The sequence below is a fragment of the Phalaenopsis equestris genome, unplaced genomic scaffold (assembly GCF_001263595.1).
Source record: "Phalaenopsis equestris unplaced genomic scaffold, ASM126359v1 Scaffold000070, whole genome shotgun sequence".
Lineage (NCBI taxonomy): Eukaryota > Viridiplantae > Streptophyta > Magnoliopsida > Asparagales > Orchidaceae > Phalaenopsis > Phalaenopsis equestris.
Window position 1 is genome coordinate 680000 of NW_018164512.1, and position 22137 is coordinate 702136.

Sequence of the window (22137 nt, forward strand, 5' to 3'; positions counted from 1 at the left end):
TATATATATATATATATACCTTGTTATTTTAGAATGACGAGAAAAAAAAAATATAAGTTTTTTGTCCAGGCAGTTCTCTTACATGTAAGATTATTCTGGTCCTTACATAGCTTTTCTTCTTACGCATGATACACTAAGTGACAATGGATGTCACGAAATTAGTTCAAACCATGATTTTGAAAAGATAAAATTGGTTCATTTGTTTCTGGTTGAACTAGAATTTCAATTGGTTCCTAGTGGTTCAATCACATAAATGATCCATTGTGTTATTCTTACCTGACCAGTCATTGATTCTTGATCAAATTGGACAATCCAATTTGGCTTTCTAAATATTGACAAAGACAACAAATTCTCATTCTTATAAAATTTAAGGTATGAATTTATGATAATGACATGAGTCAATTTTACGTAATTGTACATGCATATTATCATTCTTCTTACTTGCTATTTCACCTTATTTATGAGGACTTTATGCTTGTGGAAGTTTTTTGTGCTATTTTGTAGGTTAAGGTTGTCAAACACATAAAATGGAATCTAAACATGTGAAGTTGTATTGTTTTGCGTAGTGACACCTGATTTGGGGTTGACCACTCCTGATCTGGGCGTGATCGCGCCAGTTTCAGACATGACCATGCTAATTTCAAGAGAGTTCACGCCGGCAGACCACCAAAGCCTGTTTTGGAAGGTAGTTTCATGCCTATTTTTTCTGTATATTTAAAAGGAGAGGCTGAGAAATGAATAGAGTGTGATCTTTTGGAGAGGAGAGATTTGGAGAAGGCTTAGGCACTAAAGTTGAGAGTTTTTTAGAGTATTTCTTAGGCTTTACTTCCTCTATTGGGGATGAGGTCTTATCAGTTTTTTTTACATTTTCCTTTGTATTTTCCTATATTTTCTAAGAGGCTATTGTATGTGAGTGGAGTTGGCTGTTGTGTAAGAGGGAACAAATTATGTTGTAAGTTCTTACTTTTTTTTACTTGCAATAATGATTTCAATGAAATGTTTTTCCTGTGTTTTTTCCAACATGCATAGCTAAATTTTCTTTCTCACTTCTGTGATGCATGGTATGTGGTTTTTTGGTTGTCTCGGATGATTTCTTTCCCTGTATTATTTTTTTGAGAAACCAAAGCATATTTTCATTGTTGTGCTAACCATAAAGTTTCATTTACTCATGATTTGATCAATTAGGGTATTAACATATTTCATGATTTGTGAATCATGCCCATTGCATAGATGAATGAAATTGCTACCAACAATATTTGGATAAAAATAAACATATTTTATTCATGTTTTGCCAACTTAGAAAGAGAATAAGAACAAATCTGTGGGTTGTCATAGGGATTGAGAAATCCTCAACTTCTTGGATAGCCTTCTTTTAACCTAGGCATATGTATAAGAAGGATTTTCTATCCCTATTGACAACAATCACTTAGGGAAAAGTCTAATTAAATCATAAATCTCGACATTACCTAAATCACAGGGGTGCGAGCCTCACATACATTGAAGAACAGTAAGATTTGTTTGTCGATGTTTTTCATCATTTCCAAAAGTCCTTTTTTTCTCTTTTAAGTAGAAATTTAGGAAACCATCTCATATTTCTAATCATGATAAAATAAGTTTACAAGTTTAGTAAACTAGAGATTCACCATCAAGAGTTATTCTTAATGCTTTCTTTGTGGGATTGATTCATGATACTCTTTAGCAGCATTATTATTTGATATGAATAGTTGCGTTGTCTGACCTACTTACTTCACGGTAAGTTTTGGCCATAAAGTTATTGGCCCAATTATCGGGGAAAGGTAACAACAACAACAAACCTTTATCCCACTAAGTTGGGTTTGCAACATGAATCCTTTTTCCCCATTGTGTTTTCTTGCAGGTTTTGAAAAAAAAGTAGAAAAAGCCAAAAAATATGTTTCAACACTATGGATTGGCGAACCCTCAAGAAAACTAATTTATACCATTTCAGGAGTATATCAACCTATCAATGGCTAGTTTTCACGTGAATTTTGAACACCCTACCATAGGGACTAGGTTTGATCACCCCTTCTTCAATATCTACAACCCCAACTAGACTACTTTCCCAAACTCTAATTAAAACATTAATGATTAGTGTAGAAAACCAACATTAGAGGATAACTCAATCCAAACTTATAGAAAATTGGAACAACTTATGCCTTGACCACATTTTCCAATGTCAATCTTCGGAAGTGACCTCAAAACCTCAATTTAGGGAGGATGTGTAGTTAGAAGAAGTGGTAGTAAATTTGAGCAATGAATCCAACATCTACTCCCAAAGTTGTTTGGCCTACTGATGCACCAAAATAATATACTATTTTATGTGTACATTTTATGCTAATTTTGGCGACATTGCACTTTAAAGAAGGGAATTTTCATGTTTTTTTTGCAAGTATATCAATTTTAGGTATTTGGAGCAAAAAGTAGAAAAAAAGAAGAAATTTGGAGCTAAAATGGAGAATTTTGTGTCCTGACGCCAAAAGCGCCATTTTCCCGAGAGCTATTGTCAGAAGCGCCAAAAAATGGAGCCAGAGGTGCCAGATTGATGCCTAAAGTGCCAGAATTCAGAAACAGCACAAACTCCAGAGGCGCCATATTGGCGCGAGAAGCGCCAGAATACAAAGAACAGCACGGACTTCATAAGGTTGGTGTCAGAAGTGCCGAATACGAATTAAGATGGAGTAAGTCGGTTCGTGGCTATTTTTTAGCGGATATTGATGGCTCCAAAAATTTCAAACATTCCATGGAGTGGTTCAATGCATCTAGACACTTTGGAAGGCTCTCTAATGAAGAGATATGTCTCTTGGATGAGGAGACTTATCTCATGGTGCAAAAAAGTGTGACTTTTGGGGGGAAAATTGAAGGGAATTGTGAATTCCTTTTGGGCTCTAATTAAAAGAGGAGAGTCTATAGAAGAGAAGGATGGGGCGTGAGATAGAGAGAGAAGAGAAGGATTTTCTTCCAGGGTTGTAAGAGTAGAGGGAATGTGAGAGATTTCTTCTTCATTATACTTCTTAAAGAGAATTGAGTGTGATTTTAAATAGAGAAAGTGCTTAAAGGGAACTAGGGATTTACTTGAGGAGTGTTAGATAAGTTGTGTACTTTTTTTTTTTTTGTGACCTTATTTTTATATATGAAATCCATGTTTTGTCATATCCTTCTTATGAATTGTAAGTAATCTTCTTTATCTTTCTCCCTACCATGAGATATGATTATTTAAAAAATTAGTTTTGTTTTATAAGGTTTTAAATGTCAATAAATTGTAATGATTCAAACTATGATCTTCATTTACTTTTCTATCTAGCCAATTGCAAGGTTAAAATTTGTTGAGAAACATATGATCCTAAAGGACTATACTTTATACATTAAGGTAAGAGTCACATTCAATTTCATGGGTGAAAATATAATCCATGGGGTTGCGTGCAAATAAATAAGAAAATGTACTTTAATGGGCGCGGAATTGGAGATTTTAAGGTGACAGATTAAAATCTCCAATTTAGTTCAGTTGCTTGAAAACTAAAACGCTTGAAAACTAAAAGCTTGAAAACTAAAACGAGATTGTTAGCCCTCAGGCGAGGGAGAAGTGAGAGCTCTGGAGTGAGAGTCACTATCCTCTCAATCTAAGCACGGATTTAAGGACCAAACTCTATCAATGTTCTTTATGCACTCTCAGAGGGTAAAGAATAGAATTGCTCCTATTTGACACAATACAATTTCATATGTATTTTAAATGATTTTAATTTCTTCACATTCCATAAACTCACTGTAATGGAAAGAATGCTTTCTTAAATTTGAACTCTTCATTTCAAAACTTTGTTTAGTCTTTATAAGTTTAATTTTGAATTTTAGCAATTAATTTAGTTAACTTAATTTTTTCAACTGCATTTTATTTAATGCACATTAAATTTATTTTAGATCTTATTTGCATACTTAAGTTTTATAGTTTGAATAATGCTTGACGTTATAGCTATAAGAATTTACAACTCCCTGTGGGATCGATATTTAAGATTCTATTAGAGTCATTTATTACTTGAGTGATAAGTATATTTGTGTTATTATTACGGGTTTGACAGCTTCGAGATTTTAAGAGATAAAATTATTTTACTGAATTTATGTTTATTTGGATTGAAATGCATATTTATTATTAATGCTAGCTGACTGCAACATCACCTACCTAAGCTTCAATTAGAACAATAAATCCTAGTGCAGATAACCAACAGTGAGAGAGTACCCAAGCCAATCCTGTAGGAAGTTGGAATAATCCGGATAGTGACTATCCTGAAGAAAATAAGTATTTAGAGGAATTAGCAATAAATTTAGGGAAGGAGTTACAAAGACAAGATGTTGTCCTTAGAAATATAGAAAATCAAGTTTGGTAGTTAGCTAACATACTAAACAGTGAACCTCAAAGAATGTCAGAGGTAGAAGAAGAGCTATGACTTTGAATCTGAAGAGTTGGTCCTTAAAGAGCATGTTGTGTTGGATTTTTTTTGTTGGAAGATGATTGAGGAAGAATATGCTCTTTTTTTTAAGACAACCCTTAGCATTGTTAAGGAGATAGTTCAGCTAATAGGACCACCCTTAGGAGAAGCTCTAAGAAAGGAGTTGGAGGATAGCTTTAGGCAAGAGAATACATCTGTAGAGCTTGAGCATGAGCCAAAAGAGCATAGAGAGAAACCAATCTAAGATTTAGGAACATTTGATTTAACATTAATAGACCCATTTATTGTAACTATCAGAGAAAATAAAGATCTACAAAAAGGTAAATTAATTGAGAAAAGTTTGAATTTAGTAAAGATCTTTACGAATGATAATCTTAATACAGCCCTTACAGACCTTTTAAAATATTGCTATCAAATTGAGGGGGAAAATTTGCAAGAAATACATAAATTTGATGATTTAATAAAAACTTATGGACCATCAAAATATTGGGTGATTAATCAAAGTTTACTATATTAGAATTTTGATCTTGGAGGAAGCCTTTTCGTCAGGTTGAAGACATTAAACCAAATGTTATCTTTAGAGGAAGTCCAAGCGTTATCTAATTTGTTGAGCATGTTTTTACTTTCAACATTTGTTTCATAATTTATTTTAATTTTGAACTTTTCTTTGAAGTTTGTTTTAAATTTTCATTTGGAATTCGTTTTGAGTCCTCTCTGGAGTAGTTAATCCCAGATGGTGGGGTAGGAGTCGAAGACCATTTTTTTTGCTTCTGCTATACTTTAGTCATCTTCTGAATTATGTATTGTTGCATAGTTTTCATACTTTTGTTATGAGATTATTTTGACTGCGCCTGTATTTTTTCTTTCATGCACTTACTTGTTGTACCCATGATTACTTTTATTTATACGTTTCATATTTTATGGAGAAAAACAGGTTTGAAGAGAAATTATTTACCTTTATACAAGTTTGAGAGTAGTTTACAAAGCTCAGTAAAAGACTAAAAATATTAATATGGTAACTCCTGCTAAGAATTCTGATTAATTCAACCTGCTTATCAAAAATTCTCTTAAACTATAATAAATTTCACTTAGAAAACATTAACCTCAATGTTTTAATTATGAGATTTCATAACTTAACAACTTCTAATGGTACCTCAATAAATTTCAGGATGATTAAAAAAGTGTGATTAAAATACCGAGTAGCAAACCAAAGTTGTTTAAGTCTTTTTTAGTTTTTTGATAGTCAGTTGGTATTGTCATAACCTTTAACTGGAAGATAACATAAAGATGTGACATGAAGTAAGCATTTTTTTTTAGATTTATTTGCAAAATCGTAATTCTCAAGAAAAAAGAAAAAGAAAAAAAAAGTAAAAAAAAGAGAAAAAGAGGAAAAAGTGAGAATAAAAAGTTAAAGCCCTAGAAAAGAAACTTGAGGTTGGTACGAAAAATTGAAAGAAAGAAAATTGGGAAGGTGACTAATAGAACTCAAGTAATAAGATTTTCTTATATAAAATCCATCTAATATTATCATTAAGGAAAAAAGTTAAGTAGGATTAAGTTGGCTAGTTGCACTAGGATTTCGTTAAAATATTAAAGGTTAGTGCAGATATTTTAAACATCATAATTTATGAATCTTTGGGATTACTTAAGGCCAGAACGAAGGGAACTAAGGAAAAGATCAAGTTATAACACATTAAGAATAATTGACCATAAAATGACACTTAACCATTTTTATTTGAATTCGATAAATAAGTTGAATAATTTAAAAACCTATCAGAGTACCGATTATTTTTTCATGGGGCCCCCACTAAGCTGTGAGATTACCTGAGGGCAAGTGGTAAGATTAGTTTGGGGGTATTTACATGACTCATGATTTATATGATTTTACCAACATATCTTTATTCTTCTTAGTTGATATTTCACCTTATTTATCATGATTTTATGCTTTTGTAAGAATCTTTATGTTATTTTGTAGGTTGTAGGTGTTAAACACGTAAAACAAAGTCCAAATGCTTGAAATAGTGCTATTTAGCATAGTCAAGCTAAATCTGGGTGTGACGATGCCAAAACTGTTGTGACTACACCAGTTTCAGATGTGGTCACGCCGATGGACTGCCAAACCCTTTTTTGAAAGGTATTTTCATGATGGTTTTTGTTGGATGTTTAAAAGGAGAATCCAAGGCCCGAATAGAGGGTGATCTTTTGGAGAGGAGAGATATGGAGGCGGCTATGACACCAAAGTTTAGGGTTTTTGAGAGTTTTCCAGAGTTTTTCTCTTCCTCTTTTTGATTTGAGGTCCTAACAGTTTTTTCTACCTTTTCCTTTGTAATTTCTTATATTTTCTAAGAGGCTATTGCATGTGAGTGGAGTTGGCTGTTGTGGAAGATGGAACAAATTATGTTATAAGGTTTTACTTTCAGTTTTTACTTGCAATAATGATTTCAATGAATGTTTGTCCTGCATTCTTTCCAACATGCATAGCTAAGTTTCTTTTTGCACTTATGAGATTCATGTTATGTGGATTTGTGGTTTTCTCGGATGATTTCTTTCCTTGTAACATTTTCTTGAGAAATCATGGTTTTTTCCATTGTTGTGTTAACCATAAAGTTTCATTTAATTCTAATCTAATCAATTAGGGTGTTAATATATTTCTTGATCTGTGACTCTTACCTGTTGCACAAAGGAACGAAATGGTTACCCACAAAACAAGGATAACTGTCAACATATTTTATCTAAGTTTTGCAACATATAATGAGGATTGGAACAAATATGTGGGATGCCATGGGGAATGAGGAAGTCTCAACTTTATGGATTCTAACCTTCTTTTGACCTTGAAATAAGCTTAAGGAGGAATTTCTATCCATGTTAACAACAATCACATAAGAGAAAGTCTAGGAAAATCACGAATCTCAACATTACCTAAATTACAGTGGCATGAGCCTCACATACCTTAAAAATTGTATGATTTATCTATGTTGTTTTCTGTCTTTTTGGTACATGTTATCTTTTGCTTTCGCTTTTAAGTAGGGTTTTAGGAAACCATTTTCTATTTGTGATCACACTAAACTAGATTTAGAAGTGTAGTAAACTAAAAATTTGTCATCCAGAATAATTATTAACACTTTTCTTACGGGATTGAAATGGGATATTCTTAAATTGCATTATTAATTGACATGTATATTTGCATTGTGCAACCAACTTACTTAGCGGTAAGTTTTGGCGTATCAAATAATTGAGATAACAAATACTACTTCTCAACTCTATGAAACTTTATACTTAAATGTAGTGTGAAATACTACCGACACCTTCAGTGGAATGAGTATAACTAACATCAATTTATTTAGTAAAGGATCTAAACACCTTAAAATGGAACAAGAATATATTCAAATTTCGATATATCAACTATCAAGAGTAATAATTGAAACCTGTGATTTAATACAAAAAAGAGGCCCTTAATTCACATCTCTGTTGAGAGTTTCAAATAATCTGACATTTACTTAGTAAAAGTGCTAATCACCATAAAATTTAATAAAAATTTACTAAAAGTTTTTATATATCAACTATCAGGAGTAACTAATAATAGAAATTTGAGATTTAAAGCAAGACATAGACCAACAATTCATATCTCAAATGAGAGTTTCACTATCCCATTTTTTGTTTACTAAATCTGCTAAAAACAATAAAATCTAGCAGAATTTACTAAAAAATTACATATATCTACTGTCTACAGTAGCTAACAATTGAAACCTTGGATATAAAGTAAGAAAGATGCACATAACTCCACATCTCAACTAAAATTTTCAAGCTATCACATTTGTTTAGTAAAGGAGTTAAGAACCATAAATCCAGTAAGAATTTAGTTAAAACTTGCATACATCAAGAGTAACAAAGAACAAAAAAGAATTTAGTTAAAACTTGCATACATCAAGAGTGAAGAAGAACAAGAAAGAAACCCAATAAAGATATAATCCACTTCTGACATCTTAATTGAGAGTTTCTAACTATCAAGCATTTACCATTTCCTAATAGGACAATATTGAAGGGCATTTGTAGACTACAAAAAAAAATTATTGAGTACATAAGAAGATGATAAATCAAAATCAACTTCTCGGGCAAGCATAAATTATTATTTCCCGTTATGAATAATATAAATGAAAGCAATCAAATAAATTACACAAGAAGATCATTAAATATAAATTTCTTCAAATTATAATGGTCATTGGAACATTTAATTTCCTTCCATAAAAAGTAAAATTAACTAAATGTAAGTTCATGTAAAATTTTTACATATACTTTAGGTGAATATAGATAATGAAAGAAATCTCTAATTCTTTCTAAATTCAAATAACTAACTTGTTTTCTATAAGCAATAGTATTTTAATAGAACTTCTTATATGAATCAAAAACATTAAACATAAAATGAAAATCCAAAATTTAAAATGCTAATCAAATAAAGAAAACATGACTTGTAAAGAAAACCATTGGCAACAAGCTAATCCGCCAAAAAATATGTAACATTTTGAAGAAGAGAGAAAGAAACGAATCCAGCTCTCCTTCCACCTGAAGCATAAAATCCTAAACACAAAACTAACCTATAAAAACTTTTTTCCTTATTTCTACTTTAAAAATAAAGTGAAAATCTCAATCCATAAACCAACATTTGTTCGTGCTCGACTCATCTACTAATCAAGTTTAAAAATTTTGTTCATTTTCAACTCATTCACATAACGAATAATTTAAATACGAGCAACTTAATTCGACGAATATAAACTATTCATGAACGATGACCTATTTTGACAGCTCTAATTCCAAACCACAAAAGAGCCCTAATGCATGAGTGCCACCTTTACTTGCATTTCAAAATTACAAAAGAGCTTACATGTGCTTTTCCATGCTGGCCAATAAAAGCCTTGTGGCACCCACTGATCTTAATCTTCTCCGCTGATCAGACCACATCATTGTTGGATAGATAGCCATGGTTACGCCAGAGCCGAAATACAATTAAGCATGTCTAAAACGAACCAGATCCCACAAAGTTTTTTCTGCCTTGTCTCTGATTTAAGGGACCTAATCAACACGACAGAGTGATTCGTGTTGCCCGAAGGCACATGAAAGTGGTGGCAGGCAACGCCTTATCATCCCTTGATTTTTAATCGGACGGTGCTGATGAAGATTGAGGAGCCAAAATAAAAATAGATACAGAGCAACTTGGTCCACCATTATTGAACGATGATGGGGAGGAGACCGAGCATGAGGAACTGCTGACCTGTAAGGAGACACGATTAATAAATATGTCGAGGTATGTGCTTTGGGGACGCAACCATGCAGAATGATTTCGATAGTTTATTGAAAGCGCTGCTCCTTTCGGTGAAATGATGAGCAACGCTTCCGAAGGCCCCAGCCAAGTTCTAACTTGTGAAAATAGTTTTAAAGTTCATGAAGATTATAAATCTAAGTTTTTTAATGCATTTAATTTTAGAAAATTTTACGAACAAAACATAAGTTTTATGTAGTTAAATATGTATCAGCAAAAGTTTATATTTGCATTTATCGGACTTTAGTGTCCTAAAGTTGTGCATGAAAATGTGTATTTTAACACGTTTACTTGTTGGCTTTCTAAAGTTGCTCCACATTCGAATATCAGGTTATTCATAGCCTTTACTGACCTTGAAAACAATTTTATGTTGTCTAAGCTATACTTTCTTTAGAGTTATAAGAGTAGTTTGAAGGCATGGAAGCTATTTATTTATTTTTCTATTTATTGATATGTCATCTACAAATTCATCATTTGGCATTAATTTCTAGGCTTCGCGTGAATCTCGAGGTGATTTTTTAGCAAGAAAAATTCAAGCTTTAGCAAAAATCATCTAAAACTCTAATTTGAGAAAACATACAGTCAAATTGACTGACTTAGCATGACGAACCCAATGATAACAAAATTGGTCGTTAAACTAAGCTCAAGTCGTTAAACCACTTTTGGAAGCTTTCAATGCATAATTGGAAGCTCAAATATATCCCAATTCTGAGAAGCTTATAATCAAATAGTATCTCAGAGACCAATCTAACGAACCCACGATCACTTAATTCTGACATCATTAAGGTACTCAAATGTTCACCAATTATCATTCAATCGAAGAAATCTTTTCGGGGCGTCCAAAGGAGTTCGAATTTTTTTCCTATTTGCAGAGAAGCCTCTCGCTGACTCTATAAATAAAGTCATACCCTTCTCTTGAGAGAAGGAAGAGAACTTGAGCCAGAAGAAAACTAAAGCTTGGAGGAGAAGCTGAAGTCCAGCATCACTTCTGCACAGTAGATCTGGCAAATATATCCCTCTCCTCAATTTACTGACCACTGTGAACCACTCCTCACTGGCCACCGTTAGGCGTTCCTTACTCATTGCAATGAAACCCATTGTAGAATCAAAATAACTGTCGTGGAATCCCATGGTACATTAAAGAGTAATGAGGCATAGTGCATAACAATGCACTCTACATACGATGTAACAAAATCTCCCGAAGTCGATGTAACAATATACCTCTAATATGGTTCAATGAAAAATCTTGATGGTGGTGTAACAACGCACCCCACATAAGATGCAATAACGCCTCCAGAAGATGGTGTAACAATGCATCTTGAAGATTGTGATTTTCTTCAGATTCCTAAAGCTCTCCTTGCAGCCCATCGCTAAAGCCTACAAGACCAACTATGGCATATGTTGTCCACAACTTGTGTAGCTACCGACTCTGGGCTCTAAGGCCTCTGAACGTCATCACAAGGCACTACTACAGCCTATGTGACCAACTATGGCTTGCATGGTCGACAACTCGTGCAGTTCTGAACTCCAGCCTTTACGACCTACAAAAGTCATCACAACTGACCACTATAACTTATGAACATCACTAAAACTCATCATTATGACTGACATAACCAACAACAGTCAATGTGCTCCACAACTTGTATTCCTCCTGACTTCAGCCTCTACGATCTATGAACATTATCACAGCTCACCACGATGACTTACATGACTAACTATGATGAGTTCCTCAATGCTGCAGCTCCCGAATTTGACCTCTACAACCTACAGATGTTATTATAGCTCACTACTATGACCTATGTGACCAACAACGCTCTATGTGGTCAACAACTTGTGCAACTCTTGACTCTGGTCTCTGTGGCTTACGATGTCATCATAGCTCACCACTACAACCTACGAGACAAACTATGCCCTACATGATCTACAATTCAAGAAAATTCTGACTCTAGCTTCTATAGCCTGTGTACATTATCACAGCTCACCACTGTGACTTACACGAGCAAATAAGGCCTATATGTTTCACAGCTTGTGTAGCTCCAGACTCCATCCTTTGAGGCCTACAAACGTCATTACATATCACCATTATGACTTATATAACTAACTACATCCTAGATGGCTCACAGCTCATGCATAACTTGACTCTAGCCTCTATGTTATACAGACATCATCGCATCATACTACTATAGTCTACATCACCAACTAGGACCTACATGGCTCACAACTTGTGTAGTTTCCAACTCCAACCTCTATGGCCAATCAATGGTCTTGAAGCAACCATCCGATTAACACACAGACAACTAATACCATAGTTTTTTTTACTATGGCTTATAAGAAAAGCTGGTGCTACAACCATCATCTACAACACTCATGGTGAACTACTCTTTCATAGCAATCAATTATAACCCTTGTAGCCTTATATCACCGAAAACTACAATAATTACAATCAGACTACGACTATAATCACAAAACACTTGTTGTACATTTACAATAATCAACATTATAATTATATCTTCCCTAATTTAGGAAAAGTGTGATCTTGTGTACTCAACATTCATAGTGGATTATTTTTCAATTGGTCTAGACCTCATAAATTTTCCCCTTTATAGGGTTCTCCACATAAAAATTAAGGTGTCTCTTTTTTGCTTCTCTTTAATTACTGAGTGTGTGATGGGTTTTTATACAATGTGAAGATGTTAATTTAGTACTTTATAACCACAAACCTTCAAGCATGCATCGTTTTGAAATTTTCTATGAGAAACATTATCATGTTTTGCAGTGTCTTTAAGTCTGAGACATTGAGACTCTACTTCATCTCCCAATGATATGCATCATCCATCTAGCAAAATGAACCTCCTTTGTACCTCTTGAAGATCATTTATGAAGTATTCTTTGATATGATGGGAAACCTTTACTGTTATCTCTAAAGTTCGTTCACGTCAATGCCCTGGGCATAATTATAGTGAGGTGGTCTTCCTACATCTTATATAGACACAAAGTTTATGACAATTTCTTCTAGACTAAGGAGCAACCTTACAACATACTCAAAAAGTCATTCTTAATAACATTCTAAGCACGGTTGTGGTAGGGTAATCATTCCTCATTTCATTCAGACATAAAGCTTTTAAGAAAACTTTCAAACTGGGTAGCAACTACAAAGATAATGCTTCCTCACCCTCTCCCCCCAATCCCAACACTATACTGGAGTTTTTTTCTCAACTGTGTCAAGAAGCTAATCTCTTCAAGATTTGATATATGGATTGCTTTATAAGCACATGTAGAAAACACCTCTATTAGAGGCCAATAAAATATTTTAAAAGAAGCAACTAGCAAGTTGTCGAATACTATTTTTGAGTAAGGCTACAAACACATTTATAAGAAAAAGTATGATCTATTTTGACATATGCCTCATTCTGAAGAAATGCAGAGCATCTCTAAATTCTCATTTTAGGATAAATTTATCTCAAATAGATCAATCCGACCTCTTCCATCATAGATTATCACTATCAAGTAGAAGCTTTGACTAAGAGCCTCAAATATGTCAAAATCCTTAATATAACCCCTTCAATATCTTCCAAAACCGGTTTTGATTATCGAGCAGAAGCTTCGAATAATAGTCAGTGATTATCACTATTATTTAAGTCTTGGTAATAACTCCAAAAAACATGATCCGCTCCCTAATAACTTGGTTGAAATTTTAAAATTAGATATTCTTCCACACTGAGATTTATCACATAAGAAAACAAATCATTTCAATAATATAGGGCTTGATTAAGTCCAGATTTTTGATCCTACAGAGATAGAGGTAATGACTCCCTTAAGAAAAGTTATAGTCTACTACTAATAGGTCTTAGCATGGAATATTGATTAATGCAGCTTTCTAAATTATTATTCCTAAATTACAACACTAAGTCTAAAGCTAAATCTAGCTAGATTAATTGGTTTGGTGAATATCAAGTGAAAAAAGCTACCTTTCTCTTACGATTGCAAAAGTAGATTGTGGGATTGAACACTATGAATTACTATTATGATTAGTGACAAATAAGAGCATATATCGTGTTTACCCTCTTTCGAGGGTGTAAAGAATTTGGGTTAACCTAGTTTTAATTCCTTAAACCCTAGATTTATCCCTTCAAAGCATATTTCCCTATCTATTTGCATTTCTTATAGTCTACTTTCATTATAGCCTACAGAACAACATGAATACTCTAGTTGTGCTTCCGCCGCTCTCGCGAGTTCTAATGGATCACAACAAATTTTGATAATTCATATGGTCAGTATGAAAAGTAAACGAAACATAGAAGAATACTCATCACATTGATATTAAAAACCAATTCTAAAAGCATTCTACGCATTCTAAAAATCCTAGTTATTCATCATAAGAGACAGGTAAAGGAAATTTACTCATAAAGCATGAATAAAACCATAGAAATCCTCATCATTTAACAAAAGCAAATCCCCTAAATATCTATTTACAACAAATACAGGATAAATAATAACATGATACTTAGCTTTTCTCCTCTGAAAAGAGATGAAAAGTCCCTCCAACAATGTATTCAAGTGCTTCTTGCAATGCTGAAATGATCCCCTTACAAATTTCTCTCAAAATCCCTCACTAATCTCTCAAGAAAAATGGAAAATACCAAACCCTAGATCTTCTTTTGACTCCTCTGCCTTCCTTCACTATAACTGGCCTTTACAAGTTTCTTCAGTTCCTTATGAATTGGTTTAGCAAAAGTTGTTATTGTCGACCTGAGATTCTATTTCATTGGTCAGGAGGTAAAACTGGGGTTTAGCCCATGACAAGCCACATAGATGGGGATGCCAGGTATTTCGCTCACCGACCAAGCAAAGACATCCCAGTTTTGTTGGAGAGCCTAAATCAAAATACTTTTGTCACATACATCAAAAGTTTCATTAATCAGAAATGAACACCACATTGGATGCTTCTTTTTGATGTGTTCCTTCACCAAACACGCTCCTCTTCTTGTTGAAGGCAAAACTCAATACTCACCACACCTTTTCGAATGTTGGATTCGAAATTGTCTTGTGGATCACACACAAAGAATAGAGGGTCGGTCGAATGAAGGAAAGAGAAACAATACACAAGTAATACTTAATTTTTTTGAAAATTTTCTCAGGATTCCCTCCTAGTGAAAATGATCCTCCTATCTATAATTTTTCAATAAGGTATCACAAATGACTTGATTGCCAATAAGGTATCACATGTTACTATAATGTATAATCCATTACAACTTTAAATATTTGTAACTGAATAATACATGCTCTGCCCTTTGTAACTATTCTTGGCTTCATTCTATATCTGTAACTACTCCTTACGTCATTTCCTATTTGTAACTGCTAGCCATGAATATTTGGTATTCATTCGGTCAGCCCATAATCACTCAGTTGACTGAATAATCTTTGGTCGATTGAATGGGATTCAGTCGAATGTTGATCTTTTATGAGTGTAGATGTTGTTTGAGAGTGTTGTGTGGTCGCGCGGTGTTTGTTGAGTCGGTTAATATTTCGTTCAGTCGGCTTCATGTGTAGACGGATACATATATATATATATATATATATATATATAAAATGCCCAGAGAATCACTATTGTCATCTCTCAGATTTTATAAATTTTACTAATTTTTTTTAATACGTCGATTTTGTTTAAGAAAATTGATACATATGATTTTTGAAAATTTCTCATATAATAAACTAGCATCATCCTCTTAAAAAAACCTAAAAAAATCTCAATTATTTATTTATTAATTAATTAAAATAAATTACTTAAAAATTACCAAAAATTGTTAAGCAGAGAAGTAACCGACGGACTAATCTAACCGACGTCATCGGCGAAAACATGCCGTCATCCGAGCTCTCCTCCCCTCTACAGCGGCCAGACCACATCAAGCTCGAGACCAACAACGACGTCTCCATTTTTGGCCTTTTCAATAATCTCATTCAATGCTTTGGATTTTTCCCGGACCGTAATGATTAAAGAAGCCTAAAGCGATGCGCCCTCGCAACCCCATGAACCAACCAATAGACAAGACCAACCCGACACAATCACACACCACATTATTTTTTCCATTAAATCTTATTGTCTTAATTAAATATGAGTTTCTGATTTTTAGCTTATTATAAATAACTAAATTTTTTTTATTTAAAAAGAATAATTAGCTAGAAATAATTTAATCCCATTTCCTTTTACATTAATTTTTTTTTTATTTTTTTTGAAATAACTATATGAGGCAATTAATTTATAGTTTTGATCCTCTTTTATAGAATCATCTTCTTCATTGCTTAGGATGCAAGTTTTTTTTTAAAAAGGGATAAATTCTATTTGTGACTTTTAACTTTATTATGGCTTACAAAAGTTGTTGGATTTTTTTAGCAATGTTATATTTTGCCATTGAATTTGTGAAGAAAATTCTTCGCTTTGTTGGATCGACTCGTTGACATATTTTGGATATACACGATTCATATTCTTCTTCTTAATCATAGTCGAGTTTAGCTTTCGGGTATGCATCGCCATCTTTTTATGGTTTAAAAATGACAACAATCTATATTAAATCAAACTAAAAAATTTTGGTGTTCATATTAACTCAATAAACATCTGGGTCAAGTTTAGGCCTAAAATCCCAACCCATTTAATTTTCAAATAGCATTTGAGTAGACCTACACACCTAAGTTGATCTATTTTTAACTCAAAATTAAGTCGAAAAATATTTATGTCTTATATAAAATGAGTTATTTGGGTTGGGTGTAAGTCAATTGGGTTTAATGCTTGTCGTTTTTGGGAACTTGTTTAACAATTAGGCCAGATTCAAGCCATGTAGATTTGGGTCAGGTCAATTTCGGTTCAATCACATTAATGTGATGCATCAAAGGGAAATCAGCTCTCTGATTGTGCCTTATTAAAAAACAGTTGTGAAGCAGCTGAAGAATAATTTAATGCTAAAAAAACTACGATGACTATTACAATTTTTTTTTTTTTTGTAAAAATGTAAATTTCAGTGGCATCTTTTTAAAATACATGTAGTTTACTGAAACAGACAAAATTGTAGCAACACACCGCACCGCCAGCCCAAACAGACCCTAAATTACAAATTTCTTTCTTCATTTTGTTCTCCTGCAACCTTCAATTATAAATCTTAAATTTGCTATGCATTCACGTCCAACTCTAATCACTTACTTCTTGCTCCAACATTACTCAAGGCTCAGCCTTTTCCTTCGGCGACCTCATCTTTGGTTCCGTGCATTTATCTCAAACAATCCTCCAAAATTAAAACACAACGCATTCTGAAAATGCACTGCATCCTTAAAATCAATGCCATTTAAAAACTGCTATAAATTATTCATCCAACATTAAGGATTATTTTAATTAAGTCTGCATGAAACGTAGGCTAGATTCAGATAACCATTGATTTAGAAAGAAGTAAACAAAAACTAAAAAATAAAAAAACTCATTGTATGCATGGTACTCGCAACTAGCAAGCCATCGCGTGGCGGATCCGGTTACCGAGTGGGTGAGCGAGAGATCCTCATCGCCCAACCCCCAACAACAACAAGGACGTAGGCAGCCGCATTCGCGCAGCATCAGCCGCCTGAAAAAGCCTGCGAAAGAAGCCCTGATGATGATGACCGCCTGCTATGTGTTTTGCCACCCACATTGTTACATATTAATCCAACCAAATAAAATAAATAAAAGAAAAAACAGTTCCATTTACGACAACGAAAAAGTTGTAAATCGGAACACGAAAAAACGGTTTCGAAAACGTCAGAAGCTGTTGGTGGCGTGGGAGAGTTGCGAGAAAAAGCAGAACCAAAGCAAAGCCGCGCGCTCTGCCTTTTTCCCTCTCTCCTTTTGCATGCGCTCCCCCCCTCACGACCTCATTCGATCTTCCCATATTGCCCCTCTCGTTCTATAAAGCCTCCCTCCCCTACCTCCTTCGCTTTCACCAGCCATTCCTCAATACATCTTCTTTGCGCAGTCGATCGTGAGAGAGAGATAATGCAGTACGAGGCTGCGGAGGCGTGGGCTGCTGCTTACTTGGCGGCGGCTGCAGCGGCTGGGAGAGGTGGAGGTGGAGCAGGAGCCGGAATGTGGGATCCTGCGGTGGAGAGGGTGGAGCGGCTCGCTGCCGAGAGTGCGGTGGTTATCTTCAGTGTGAGCAGTTGCTGCATGTGCCACGCGGTGAAGCGATTATTCTGTGGAATGGGGGTGAATCCTACGGTCTATGAGCTCGATGAAGATCCTCGAGGGAAGGAAATAGAGCGAGCCCTCACCCCTCGGATCGGCAGCCGTTCCCGTCGTCTTCGTCGGTGGGAAGCTCGTCGGCGCCATGGACCGCGTCATGGCTTCTCACATTAATGGAACCCTCGTCCCCCTCCTCAAGGAGGCCGGCGCTCTCTGGCTTTGATTATTAATTAATCACATTACTATCCTTCATTACTACCTTTTTTTTAACTTTCCGTTTAATTACGTACCGGGTGCGTGCAAGAGAGGAATCCGGTCTTTCGTTTTCTTTGGCTTGGTTTTTCTTAATCTTCTCGGCATCGTTTTGGTTTCAGAGGAGGGCGAGAGAAGAAGTTATCAATCTGCTGGTTTACTGAGTTTGTGGGTTTTCGATTAGGGTTTTTAGTGTGAAACAGAGAAATGTAATTTGTTTAATTTGCTCCTGTATAGAAAGATTACATTCCGGGTCGGGAAAAAAATCAAGGGGTGGGAAGAAGACGCTGTTTTCTTCTTCTTCTTCTTCTTCTTCTTAGTTCTTACATTTTAATTAATGCAGACTTTTCAATTTAATTTCCTTAATCCCTGCTTATTTGATTTGTTATCTTCTGCTCTGATACTTCTGCTGTGTCATCCAACATGGAGTTATCGATCTTCTTGCGTAAATATATGATTTGTTTGACTTCGATCATCTTATAATTGCTTCGTCTTCATTGATTAATATATATGATTAGTAAATTTTCTGCACATTTTCAGATGAAGAATTTCTGATATGAATACAGAATGGTGAAATGAATGTCGGGCATCAATAGTACATTGATTTATTACTAAAAATATAGAAGGAATGTTATAACATTTTATCGTCAAATTGTACGTGAAATATGCTTTTTCGTTATATATTTAATTAAATAAATAAATAAATGCATATATATATATGTAAAAATAGCTCTACTTTATTTAAATGTGAAGTTTACAGGCACAGCACCGTACAACTGTGTTCGTCAACAATGGCATTACTTTTGAAGCGTGGTCCTGAATTTCAGAGACAGGGTGAGTCTCCCCAACAAAATGTAGAGAGAGAGAGGAGAGAGAGAGGAGAGAGAGGAGAGAGAGGAGAGAGAGAGGAGAGAGCTTTTTAGGATAAAACTAGAAACAAATTAATAGGGAATGAAATAAAAAATTCTGCTGTCGGCATTTGAATAAATGTTTGCTCAATATTTTAATATGGATTTGCATGTAAATTTAAATTACAATATTAGCATTGTCATCTTATTAAATATTAAAAATAAGGCGATGATATCTTAATAAAGAACTTGGTCAAAGCATTTTATAATTTGGGAAATAATTTATTTATATATTTTTTTAAAGAAATTTAAATTTATTATAATTAAATTTGAAATAAAATTTATGACCTTTTTTTTATTGAACATACTTAGGGAAAAGAAATATTATCATGAATTTTGTTCAAAAAATTTTGATGAGGTAATAGATGACACGTACTTCTTCCACTTTCGGGACAATAAAAAGCCGACATGCCACATCATCAAAAATATTTCCCACAGAGTCCACCCCTGCCCGAGTCGACATACTAACTATGTTTTGGTTGCTTGGGTCGACAAGTCCTACACCCACACAAGTGGAACGTGGTGCCTAATGAGGACTCATGTTGTGTTCTGCTCAGTTGCATTAGTTGGTCCCATTCCAATTGGACCTGTGGTGGCCAGTTATGGACAAGGAGTGGAGAATTTTGGTTTCGAATTCTCATTTTTTTTTTTAAGTTTAAATTTCATTAGTTTCAACTAGCAGGTTTCAATGTGCATTAGTTGGTCCCATTCTCAAAAATAAATTTTCTCTAGCAACAGGATAACCCAAATATTAAATGGAATTCATGGGCCTAATGGATAGAACCGATTGCCCATGCACTCGATGTCTTGACCTTGATCAAACTTATAATACTCGTTATCTGCACTTTTTAAGATGTCAAGTTATTCGGTTCTTACCACTCAGAAGAATCTAGCGGGTACCTACACTGAAGCTCACAAATATTCACGCGAGTTCTTCGATCAAGGTCGCCAATCTTATGGCTTCAGGTGAGCTCCTCTAGCCAAGTTTACTCATGTTTTTCATAATGCTTTAAGAATTAGATCTGACCGGCCATTTTGATCGTGAATTGATATTTGAACAGGCTTAGAAATCCTCAAACCCCTTTTAAACTTCAAAACTAAAAAACCGGTCGAATTGGTGGTTTGGCTGGCAAACTAGCAAACCGATTCACCAATTTTACACGCAATTCCCCCCTCTTAAGATTGTTACTCCACCTTAAAAGAAAAGTTTGGTTTAATCAATTTAAACTTTAGGAAAATAAAGTTATGAGAATATTTGGAATTTAGAGCGTGTATAAACTTATATCATTCCCCTCTCTTTAAAGCTCACCTTAAATTTATTAATATATTACAAAAATAATTAAAATCTTTTAGTTCAAATGTTTAGATTGCCCTACTCTAATTATAAAAGTTTTGCAAATCATTCCCTTTACTTATAAGAATAACAAACCATAGGCATGTAAGCCTAACATGGATTTTCACGTGAGACCTAAATATCACAACATGGATTTTTACTTTTGAAATATAAACATCACAACCTGTATTTTAGCATGGAAACATAAACATCCCAACTTGCCTTTTACATGGAAACATAATGAATCCAACTTGTATTTTTGCATGGAAACATAAACTTCTTGAATTGAAATTTTGCATGGAAACATAAACATCACATGGATTTTTTTTGCTTATGCATCAAACATAAAGCTAACCACCTAAAATATTACATGGAATATAAAGCTACCTCATGGAAAATTTTCTTGTTATTTTTGCATTAGACATAAAGCTAACAAACTTGAAATTTTGCATGAAATATAAAATAGCCATATGGATTTTCTATTGCAATAACATAACATAGCAACTGGATTTTTCTATTTGCATGGAACATAACATAACACATGGATTTTATATTTGCTTGGATCATAACATAATACATGAAATTTGTATTTGCATGAGATAAAAACACAAACATATGGAAACCCTTTTCTTTTTTATGAGACATAACATAGCTAAATGAAATGTTTTCTTTTGCATGAGACATAAGATGAGCACATGAAAAATTTTCTATTACATGAGACATAGGATAAACACTTGAAGTGTTTCCTATTGCATGAGACAAAAGATAAGCACATTAAATGCTTTTTTCTTTGAGTGAGACATAAGATATGAACATAAATTTCTTTTTTGTTACATGAAACATAACATAACCATATGAAATACTTTTTTAATGGCATGGGTAGGAGCGAAGAAGGGGTAGGTAAGTTGGTTAGTGTTGGGTTTTTGGCTAGGAGAGAAAAGGGGAAGGTGAGTAAGTGATGGTATGGGTTTTGGGTAGGAGAGAAGAGGGGAAGGTGAGTGAGTTAAGGTTGGGTTTTTGGGAAGGAGAGAAGAAGGAAGGTGAGTGTGTTAGAATTTGGTTCTAGTATGAGAGAAGAGGGGAAGGTGATTGGGTTAGTGTTGGGTTTTTAGACATAAGAGAAAAAAGAGAAAGTGTGTGGGTTAAGGTTGGATTTTTGGGTTGGAGAGAAGAGAAGAAGGTGAGAGAGTTAGGGTTAGGTTTGTGGGTAAGATAGCAGAGGGGAGCGTGAGTGATTGATGACATGGCTTTCAAGTAGGAGAGAAGAGGAGAAGGCTAGTGGAGGATGACATGGGTCTGAGCAGGATGAATGGGGAGAAGGAGAGTGGCTAGGGTAACGGTTTGGGTATGATGGAAGCAGAGAAGGTGAGTGAGTTAGGGTAGGATGAAAGAGGAAGAAGGTGAGTGAGTTATGGCATGGGGTTAATGTAGGATAGAAGAAGAAGGAGATGGGAGAAGATTCACTTAGGGTTTCACCCAATGAAAGAAGACAGAGGAGGGAGAGAAATTCTATGGAAGAAATGAAAGGGAAAAGAAGAGATTCACACCACAATTATACAAACTAATTCCATAAAAAAACTTTGAAATGAAAAACAATAAGTGATTTATATCTTTGCTTGGGTAGAAGTATTTGGTTCCTTTGATTGGATGAAGTGAGATCCTTAACCTCCTTGATG

The 22137-nt window shown here is 34.3% G+C and overlaps 2 protein-coding genes across 2 annotated transcripts in view; both read left to right on the top strand.

Annotated features, from left to right (window-relative positions):
- Positions 1 to 936, top strand: part of LOC110019691 (RNA pseudouridine synthase 7) — a 204187-nt gene extending 203251 nt beyond the window's left edge. The window contains exon 14 of the transcript XR_002293476.1: positions 567 to 936. The gene's annotated coding sequence lies outside the window, so the exon portion shown is untranslated. The remainder of the gene's footprint in view (positions 1 to 566) is intronic.
- A 16715-nt stretch (positions 937 to 17651) lies between these two features.
- LOC110019701 (glutaredoxin-C1-like) lies at positions 17652 to 18322 on the top strand. The gene is given in 2 exon segments (XM_020717487.1): positions 17652 to 18057; positions 18059 to 18322. Coding segments are annotated over 2 exon segments (408 nt in total). The 5' UTR covers positions 17652 to 17782; the 3' UTR covers positions 18192 to 18322.
- Positions 18323 to 22137: the final 3815 nt, after the last annotated feature.